Source organism: Belonocnema kinseyi, chromosome 9 (genome assembly GCF_010883055.1).
Source record: "Belonocnema kinseyi isolate 2016_QV_RU_SX_M_011 chromosome 9, B_treatae_v1, whole genome shotgun sequence".
NCBI lineage: Eukaryota > Metazoa > Arthropoda > Insecta > Hymenoptera > Cynipidae > Belonocnema > Belonocnema kinseyi.
The window spans coordinates 21561637-21572841 of NC_046665.1; the positions used below are offsets into that span (position 1 = coordinate 21561637).

The 11205-nt window shown below is 36.3% G+C and overlaps 1 protein-coding gene across 4 annotated transcripts in view; it reads right to left on the reverse strand.

The window, feature by feature from the left end:
* The window catches only part of LOC117179548 (dual specificity mitogen-activated protein kinase kinase 7-like), a 250545-nt gene that overhangs the window by 23687 nt on the left and 215653 nt on the right, over positions 1–11205 (reverse strand). The window contains exon 8 of one of the 4 annotated variants that reach the window (XM_033371461.1): positions 1929–1986. The exons of 2 other annotated variants lie outside the window; for them this stretch is intronic. In XM_033371461.1, the coding sequence (XP_033227352.1) occupies positions 1953–1986 (34 nt within the window). In that variant the 3' untranslated portion in view covers positions 1929–1952. Of the gene's footprint in view, positions 1–1928; positions 1987–9857; positions 9964–11205 lie in introns of those variants that run through there. One more of the 4 variants, XM_033371460.1, reaches the window with a different exon arrangement.

Here is an 11205-nt window from a genome sequence, read left to right on the forward strand (position 1 = left end):
TAAAGTTATGTTAAATAAGTTGATATCAGGCAAGGGTTGATCCTTCACAGTTGTCTATATGTTTTTGAAGTGAAAATTTGCATCACTGGCATTATTTTGAAATTTATTTGCCTCAGTGCATGATCTTTCGTCATTTTTTGAGGTTATGGCTCAACCATGACATGATGGGTGATTTTTGATATCGAATTTGAATTCAGCGCCCCAAAATCCATAGGAATACGTGTGTCTTGTTACCAGATCCGCACACTTTTTTTTTGTGTGGCTGTGTTATAGGTCTATTATAGTATAATCCCCGGCGATAAAATAATATATAGTGCAAAAATTAGATATAATTTTAATTCGTTTCATACAACTCATGTTTAAAATTAATGGAAATTCTATATAATAATTAATAATTGAAAAAATAATTAATAAATTGCATACAAGCCCTTAAGCAGATTAAACAAAAAAGGTTTGAAATATTATTCCAAAATGTAAACTTTATTATTAAATTTTTCAATATTATCTTACAATATACACATACAAATCATTCAAATTCAAATAAAAAATACGGCGTTACAATTATGAATTACTTATTGCAGCAGGGATTAGAGCCATAACGTTATAAATTACATTGCAATTTGTTTGTTTTTTTACATTTACAAGCATTGTTGATACATTTTTTCGTACAATTACACTTTAAGAATCCTTGAAGGCCGAAAAATGACTCTTCACCATTTATTGGTCGTACAGATACGTTTTTTTATTTTTTAGGAACTTCATTAAGGCTCAGATCTAATGCAAAATCTAAAACCTTCAACCCATTTCTTCGAGTTGTTTTCTTCCATCCATGCAACAAGCATATTCTCCACATCCTAATTGGCTCTTTCAATTGAATTTCTTATTTTTTCGTTGAACTTGTCCCTCACATCACTATTCACTTCGTTAATCGCACCATCACTTGTCACAGTGTCACTCATTGTTGCTAAACAATTTAGTAACTTGGTCTAAATTATAGTGCACTGATAATGTTTCCACTCGAAATTTTTAAGTTCGCTGCTTAACTCAAAATGATGGAAAGTGAAATATGCAGGAGAACTGTTTATGTTCAATAACCAGCCGGAAATTTGCAAGACTCACCATTGGCCCAATTTGAGATCAAGCTTAGGGGATGTACGCCGGGTGCACCACCAATGTTGGTCAAGAATTGAACCAATGGTTAATTTTTCATTAGTTATTTGTCTAGGCAGACCTAGCAAATACATCTAGACTTAAGTCTCAATTTTTATATTTATTTTTCATATTTTCTAATCTTTGAAATGCTCATTTTAGTTATGTTTTACAATCGGTACCATATAGAGCTGTATCCCAAAATCGTTGCTTTAGCGATATCCAGACGTCTAGACTAGATCATCCCTAAGTAATATATTATTTAATATTATGAAGAAGTAGATAAGCTTCAGGTATATACTCCTTTCAACTAATATGCATTTAATTTTCATTTGTACATACCATCCAAGTGGGGAATTTAGACATGGGTCATACATGGAGGGAAATATTAACTATTATCTATAGTTTCAAAATATCATGGCTCTAATCCCTGATGCAATAAATAATTCATAATTGTAACGCTGTATTTTTTATTTGAATTTGAATGATTTGTATGTGTACATTTTATAATTTTTGATACATGAATTAATATTGTAAGATAAGATTGAAAAATTTAATAATAAAGTTTACATTTTGGAATAATATTTCAAACATTTTTTTACTTAATGTGCTTAAGGGTACCCTCCCCCCCCCCAATTCACGATTTCTAATTTTTGCGATTTTTAATGGATTGGTAAATTAACAAAAACCGACTTCATAGGTTTGGATATTTTCATACATGTAATTTAATACTTAAAAATGTTTACATAAATTTTTATCAACATTTTATAGCTTTTTCTTGCAGTCAATGAAAAGTCCTCTTTTTATGGCGGGCATGATTGCAAGTGACTGGAACATCTGAAACCAAAAAATCAAACTGGATTCGAAAGAGTACATGTTTGGTTAGGAAATAAACAACGATCATCTATTTCTGGCAAAAATTTACAAAATGGCGGACCTTAGATATTATATTAAAATTCAGACCGATCGGTTGAATATTTTTTTGAGTTATAATGCCCGTCAATCCTAAAAACACAGTTTTGAGAAAAATGCGTTGAAGTTTTGTGAAGCAATTTTTCGTTTATAAAACTTATTCATCCTCAATCAGCTATGCCAGGACCAAAGAAAATCTCTTCTGACTCTTCAAGCAGGTAATTACATAGTAAGCCGAGCAGGACCGAATTACGGCGAGGATATTATGAATAGCCGACAAGGAAACCGTGTATCTGCGCGTCGAGCCCATGCAGCGCATCTACCGTTCATCGGCTAGAACTCCAAGAGTATTTCGAATTTTGACTCAAAATTTCCAGGGGATATTCATAAAGAGTTATAGGTTCGAATAAGATACTAAAAAAAATCGATTTTTCTACCCCGAGAATGAGGGCCCACAAAAAAGTTGTCTGCGTGACACAAGAGATTAAGTTACCCTTATGGATTTTGAGCTGCTAAATCCAAATCTGGCCTCAGAATTCGCCCTACACGTCTCAGTTTTCCCCTAGATGCAGAAAATAGGGGAAAATTGGGGCTATTCTGGACATTAGTTTGATAATAACAGTATACAGAAGAATAAACCTACTGGTGTCATATTCTTATGTGTTGTGAATATTATAGAACAAATTCAAACGCAAAAATTCCCCAGTGTGCTTACCGTTTCCCCTAGCTAGGATAAATCTACGGGAATTGAAGGTCTTGCGCATGTTAAACTGATTTATAAAGAAAAAGATGAGAAAATGCTATTTCATCTGCAATTTTGTGCTCTCAATATAAATTTGACCACTAATTTTTCCGAGAATCTACCATTTGCTCCCTAGATGCGAAAAGTAGGGAAAAGCTTAGAAATTTTTTGGTCACAGTGGGCATACAAAAAATTTTCCCGCACGAAACAAGTGACTAGGCTACCTTTGTGGATTTTGGGCCACTGAACCCAAATATGGCCTCAGAACTTCTCGTACACATTTCAGTTTTCCCCTAGATGCAGAAAATAGGCAAAAATCTCGGGATATTATGGACGTTATTTTGATAATACCAGTATACGCAAAAAAAGACAGATGGATGTTATATTTTGAAGTGCCGCTACTTATAGAGACTTCATTTGTACACAGAATCTCCTCTAGCTTTAGTGATTCTAGGGAAATTGAAGGTCTTTCTCATATTATATAGATTTTTACGGGAAAAAATAACAAAAACGCCATATCCTTTGCATTTTTGCATGCTTAATCTAAATATGAACCCCAAATTTGTTATGTTTGTTCCATTTTCTCTCTAGGTGCGAAATGTAGGAAAGAGCCTAGGGAATTTCTGGTCACACAGGCCCACCAAAAAAAGTGTCTGCACGGGTCAAGTGGCTGATTTCGCACGCAAAACTGTAAAGGATATTAGATTTTTGTTATGTTTTCCGTGTTAATCTATATAATCTGAGAAGGCCCTTCAATTTCCCTATAATTACCCAAGCTAGGGGGAAAAAGGCACAATAAAAATTTCTGTGTACAAATTAAGTCTCTACAAGTCGTTGCACTTAAGAATATAATATCGATGTGCATATTTTCACGTATACTGGCACTATAAAAATCACGTGCAAGTTATCCCTAGGGCAGGGCTCACCAGAAGGCAGTCATTGACTGCAATGGCTGCCAGCGGCAGCCAAGATACTAGGTCGAATTGGCCCTCATCAATCTTGTCCTTCGACTGGTTTGTAGTCATTAACGGTCATTACACCTCCCGCCGGGCTTGGAAGACATTATCCCTTTTTAAAGATTTAATTTGAGGTTTAATTTGCAGGCAAATTTGATTCACTTTATAAATTAAAAATGAAATTGAAATTGGAAATTAAATGTGTTGGAAATTCGAGTACAAAGGTTCACACCCCCCGGCGTGAACGACGGCGAGACGTAATTTACCGTGACCGTAACCCTTCGCTCGGTTCCTGACAAACGAAGAAAAAAATGCTTGAAGTGGCGAGCCCTGCCCTAGGGTTTTCCTTAATTTCTGCATCTAGGGGGAAATTGAGATGCGCAAGATCAATTCTGAGGCCAGATTTGGATTCAGCGGCTCAAAATCCATACGTATAGCCTAGTCACTTGCCTCGTGCAGTCAAATTTTTCGTATGGCCTGCGTGACCAGGAAGCCCTAAACTTTTCCCTACTTTTTGCATGTAGGCGAAAACTGAGACGTGTAGAGCAAATTCTGAGGCCATATTCCGATTCAGCGGCACAAAATCCATTAGGGTAGCCTAGTCGCTTGTCTCGAGCAGTCTAATTTTTTGTATGGTCTGTGTAACGAGAAAATCCCTAGGATTTTTCCTACTTTTTGCATCTAGGGGTAGACTGAGAAGCGTAGGACAAATTCTGAGGCCATATTTGGATTCAGCGGCTCAAATCCATGAGGATAGCCTAGTAACTTGTCTCGTGCAGTCAAATTTTTTGTATGGCCTGTATGACCAGAAATCCCTAAACTTTTCCCTACTTTTTGCATCTAGTGGAAAACTGAGACATTTAGAACAAATTCTGAGGCCATATTCCGATTCAGCGGTTCAAAATCCATAAGGTTAGCCTAGTCACTTGTCTCGTGCATACAACTTTATTTGTGAGCATTAGGATGAGTAAAATACATAAAATTCAAAAATAGTTTTGGCATTTCGTACATTGCCTATTGCGAGAGTGGCACTCCGCAGATTGACCAGGGAAGCCTCGGGCAAAGTCCGAAGTAAAGAAGAGTTTCGTACATTGCCCGACACCGCTCCGGCAATCTGCGGCATAACCGGTCCATCCTAGGTTTGCCCGCACTGCGAGCTTTGCTCACAACATATTCATAGCTCACGCCGGCTATCACAGATTTTTGTATTTGCATATTTATTGAGATGAGTTGAGAAATGTTTTTATAGCTAATTATATATTTTTTGCAGGTACATTATTAATATAACTGATCGCAAGCTTTTAAATGATGAATTCAACGATATGCATCGTGAGGTTCGTGGTTTAAAAGTATGTAAAAATTACAAGGCCCAAAAGCATTAAAGCTCATCCTGTCAAAGCTTGATTTTTCTTTTCGTGCACCTTTTACAATTTTTTGATTTTTAAAAATTTTGATTTTACATATTGACGAATTATTTAAATTAGTTGTTATTTATTTTTATATAAAGTAAAGTAAACTATTTTATCGAAAAAAATTTCTTGGTTACAAGGTTTCGTTGAAAATTTGTCTTTTTCAAACAATTACATTTTTAACCAACAAATGTGACTTTTAAAACGAATAGTCAAATTTTTTAAACAAAAAAGATAAATCTTCAACCAACAACAATAGCATTTCAAATATATGAATACTCAATAAAAATGTAGCAGTGGACATCTAAAAAAAAGAAAAGAATTTTCAAAAAAATACTTAAATTTTCAACCAGAGTTGAATTTTTGAACAAATATATCAATTTTCAACAAGTTAGTCGAATTTTTAACTTGCAAACATTTATTTTTTATAGAAAATATAATTATTGGTATTTCAGCAAATAAAGATTCTACTAAGAGATGCATTTAAACAAACTAATTTTCAATCATAAAGATTAATTTTATATAAAAAGACGTATTTAAACAAAGAGTAGAAGAGTTACATTTACTCTAAAAAAATTAATTTCTGAAAAAAAAACAATTTTCAAAAAAATAGTCCAATTTTTAACCAAAGAAATTTATTTTTAACTAAAATTATGAATTTTAAAAATATACAGACGAATTTTCAACAAATAAAGAATTGTCAACCAAGAAAGAAAAAAATGATCCCAGTTGTTAAACTTGGTTTATCCACTCACCTTCAGATACCACATTTTCTCGTCCATCCACTGCTCTAAACAACATTCTTCATATCACCTTCACCCCACATGTTAACTTTTCAAGTATTTCTTTTTTTAACGCGTTATTAAAGTACATTTAATTATACCATATACCTTCAGAAATAAGGTAAAACCCTTTTTTTTACCTCAGGACGTATCGGAAGTGGCCGAAAAACGAATTACTCCGGAAGGCCTGGAGCAGTCGAAACGCACTATTTTTCGTACTTTAAACTTTAAACCCGTTTTTCTCGAAACGCACTTTTTTTGGTGGTCGCCATGACTCCAGCCAATCTACCAGACCGATTTCACTTAACTTTTTTTTTTAAATGTTTGGAAAAGACTTGGCTATCGTAAGACTCTTGGTTATAATTTTTCATTAATATATAGTAACAATTTTACATAGTAAATGTTGAAAAAATAAGGATTTTTTTTAAATTCACAATTTGTTTATTTCTCAATATTTATTAATAGCGACCGTTTTTCACATGACTTCCTCAGATCGCCCATATCTCGGCCGGATGTTGATAAAAAAAGACAAAAAATTTTTTTCGTTAGCCAAAATTATGTCCTACAACAAAATCAATAATTGCGAATATCAAATGAAAATTAATGCAAAAAACATTATTGAAAAAAAGGTCCATGAACATTTACTACCCCCTTAATAAATAATTTCATTTATTTCAATGTCGTTTTAAATATAATAATTAATTTTAATATATTTTATGTTTAATGAGCATAATAATTATTTTTTTCATAAATTTTAATGTGAAAAGTCAAGGGATGGCTGAGAAGACTGATAGCGTATTTGGTTATCCTGCACTGGTGCACTCAGATTTGCACCGACGCAGATCGGAGTGAGAAGGAAAAATTAATAAGAAGTAAGATGCAGCGACCGAAATGCTCTTGGAGTGTGTCTGTATGTTTGTCTGTAAGCACGATACATTTTGAAAAAATTAATCTATTAGATTGACCTTTGGTACACTCTTTAAACGTCCTAAACTAAAGGTCAAATTCCTGATTTAGCCATTTTGGATACAAACTCAAAAAGTGAGCGCATTTTAAATATTCTTGAGACCAATTTTTTTGAAATTCAAAAATTCTTGGTACGGATGTTCATGGTATTCAAAAAGACAAAAATTGCTCTCAATGTCAAGAGCATAAAAATGACGACTTTTGAATGACCTACAAGATGATCATTACGTTTTGAATTTTCTTGAAATGTCAAAAGTTCAAATTTTGACAGCATGAAAAAATAATGGAAAATCAAAAATTACATTTTTCGATCAAGCCATGCAAAATACGGAAAAAAATGAGTAGACAAAAATTGTACATTTAAAAAAACTACAAATTTGTTTTCAATCACTTTTTGATATGATGCGTAGTTTTCGTTTTAATCGTGAAAAACGTCACTAATAGTAAAAAAAATCTGCTCGCTGCGTGAGGACATTCTCATCACAAATTTTGCCTTTGGATTTATTTGGAATTGATACACAATTTCAGGGACAAACTAGAGTTCGAAGCAAGAGATACGTGATGAGAATATGTTTGTTAAAGCCGAACTTGCTTTAACAAAAGAGAATTCGCAATCATGAAATTACTGTTGTCGATGCTTTGACCTTCAGTTTTAAAAAGTCTGTGCACAAGTGTGGGGAATATACAAAGACCGAGTGCATAGCGCGAGGTAAATACATTATCGAGCCCAAAGAGTGTGAACGAACAGTCGCGTGTGTCTTAGGTGCGTCGAGTTTCGTCCAGCAAGGCGGCCAGATTTTTTATATAATTTCTGAAGGTTAAAACAAAAAATCCTGATAACCTTGTAGAAGATATCCTATAATTAATAATTTTGCGCTAAATAATATAATTTTTTATCCAACTTTGTCAGGATTTATCTGCTCTTGCAATAAAAACTTGTATAGCACTCGCATATCACGTTATTCCTTACAAAACAGTGTAATAATTGTGCATCAATCTGAATAATGAAACAGTTATTAATAAACCTTTAGTGGCATTTAACGTAAGAACAAATGTTAGGGAGTCTGGGCCAAGATTTTCAGAGGAAAGTTGACCAAGTGGCAACAAGCTAATCACATGTGTTTTTCTACCTATAAGGTCATTCATTATAATGCGTAATTATAATAGTAATAATAATATTAAGTATGATACTCTTTTAAAACATGTCTTAGTTCTTATTGACGTGCTTAAATTATTTGGTGATAATTATAAATTTGCAAAAGTTAGTGCAAAAATTTGTTGACGAAATTGTAGGTGCGAGCATAATTGTAAATTATCCCTAAACATAGAGCCATATTGCACGTAAATTAAAGAAAAAGACGACTAATTTATATATTACTTTTTATTATTTTAATACTTCACAGAGTTGTAAAGTACTTTAACACACGATGGAGAATTGTCTACTCTATTAGGTTAAACAACCACCGCAAGATCCCACTGGGAGCAACTTCCATCTCAAAATGACGCCGGCTCTTAATAGAATCGCGGTAAATCACGTCTATGGCTACGTCACACAACCTTGTTGTGTAACGTTGTTGTAGCTCCTTCTTCGGGTTTTGATATCTCTCCTCCTTTCTCTTCTCCTTAGCAGTGATGTTGTAGGCGGCCGAAGCTGAGAATTCGATCACGAATATAGTTCATTTCTCGAAGTCTTGGGGAACGATGCCAGGCTTCGAGGGTGAAAACGAGACTGCTATCTAAAAATCGTAATTCCAGAAAATTGGTGAATTCTCGTTTTGAACAATTGAATCTCTTTAACTCGAAGCGTTCGGCAGTTGCCATTTCTGATTACGGTTACGATTGACGGTCTGATTCATACATCCTTTGTCCAAATTTTGGATCCTAGCCACATTTTCACAGTTTTAAGCAATTTCAAATAGATACTAAGTGTCCAATCATAGGAAAAGTCATAAAACGTTGGCGCCCAAAAAAAAACTCTTAAGGGGGCTGCAGCATTTTGATTGTCAAAAAGGTCCAATTTGGACCCTCCGGCCCTTCTAATGTTAAAGGTAGCTGACAACAGCTGACGAGTCACGTGACTTCTGATATTGAAATTCAGGCCAAGGGTCTCGGCCGCCTGCTACGAGGCTTTGTAAGAGAAAGCTTCTTCGCCAATCATCACGTGGTTCCTGACTATTTTTAGGCGAGGATCTCTGACAATTGCCTCGGGGTGGTCCCGAAGGAATTAACCCCCAAGCGGAGGTGTGAAAACCATGCCAAATGCTGCATGGCACCTGGATGAGGTGTCTAGAACGGTGACTGTGGAATACCGGGCTACCTCCAAGAGTACGCAGCCTTTATCCTTGTATGCGGGGCTCTGCAAAGGTATACGAATCCCTTTCCCTAACTTCTCGTGGGAACAACAATGATAGCACCAAACATAGTTGTAGTAAGTCGGCCAACAATGCCGACTACTCTAGAGCTGGAGGAGCCAATGCAGATAGAGTCAACGCGATAGATCCGTGGAATCTCGGGACTTTTAGGTGGACGCAGCGACAAAATCATGACTTGCTACAGTGCTACGATGCGAGTGTGGTCCTTCAGCGGGGTTACATGACACGACTGCGTGCTCTGTGGTGCGAGAAACATCCAGAGCTATCGCACTTTTTGCATCAACATCTGCGAAACCATGCCGACCTACTCCAAAAAAGTACTCCAAAAAAGGGACTGGGTAAGCGGAGCGCCTACTCAACCGAAGCCAGAATGAGCCAGCAACAGAGAAAGGGAGTCGACAATTAGACTAACCGCGGGCAGGCATCCGATTGAGAAAGAACAAGGCTTTATAACCCGGAGAAACATCAACACCCAGTTTTCTCTCAAATCTAAAGATCTGCTTTGGAAAACCAGACTTACTATCTCACCTGGAAAAAATCGTGTGACAACTAAGAAGGTCATCTTTCAGAGAGGTGTCTTTCAGGCCGACATCATGAGCCCACTCCTCTTTTGCCTCACATTATTGTCACTATCTCTAGCCCTTCGCCATTCCCAGGGGTACTTTTGCGGAACACCTGAAAATCGAAAGCACAAGGTCACTCATGTATTTTACATCGATGATTTTAAGATCTATGCTGAAAATAAAGAGGAACTCCATCTAGCTCTAGGGATTGTCGAACGATACACTAAGGAAATAGGAATGGTTGCTTGAATGGTTGCTTGATTGGACGCTAGCCGTGCCGGTAGTACTTTATTCATTTGAAATAGTTCAATGGACGAAGAAAGAGCTCAGATCCCTTGATATCGGGACACGAAATGTTATGCACATGAACAAAAGCATGCATCTTAAGTCGTCTGTTCCGCGACACTATATTTCACGCCGTCAAGGTGGTCGCGGAATATTGAATCTTGAATGTCTTCACAAAAGGATTATTCTGGGTACAGCACATAGAGTCGCAAATGGAAGAGACAATGTTCTTAAAATGGTCAGGATGCACGAAGAAGTGGACAAACAAGCGTTTCTGAACAAAGCAGCGGAGGAGGCTGCTGAAACACTAGGACTTATCTACAGTATCAGAGGTCAGCAAAATGCATAAAATCTTATCTATCTCGAGTAATCACTCCTGAAAGCCCGGATTAAGAAAGCATAAGAGAAAAACTTCCGTGAGCAGCTCCTTAATAAGAGGATGCACGACATCTTCCACAGAAACGTGGAGGATTAGTCAATGTCGTGTGAGCTAACTTTTGCTTTCTTTAAATCACCCGGATTGAAGTTGGGTACGAAGGGATTTATTTTGGCACGTCAGGACGGTGTAATTTCCACCTTAACATACGTTGCCACATTTTGAGACAACACATTCCCGATGATAGCTGCAGGGCGTGCCATGCACACCCAGAGCATTAACCTTAATATCGCTCCGCTAAACGCTCCTAGGGAAATAGAATCAATTATCGAGAATGAGAAGTGCCGCATATATGGAACTTCATATTCTCGACAATTGTTTTCATTGCACACTCGAGGCCTGACATAGTTATCCTTGACTGAGAGGAGCAAATCATGATCGTTATTAAATTTTCGGCACCAGCTGACAAAAACATCATGGCCAAGGAGGATTGTATCTGGAATATTCTGTTAAGCTAATGGTCCTTATAATCGATAATAGTATTGATTCCGTCACAGACTGTGACCCACTCTCTCACGAGTGTGAGACGTGGCTGTGGCTGAAATATTACCGCGATTTTGCTGGAAGCGGGTGCAATTTTCCAGATTAGCACCCGCTCCCGGCGAAATCCTGTGGTTGTCCTTATGACAAAGT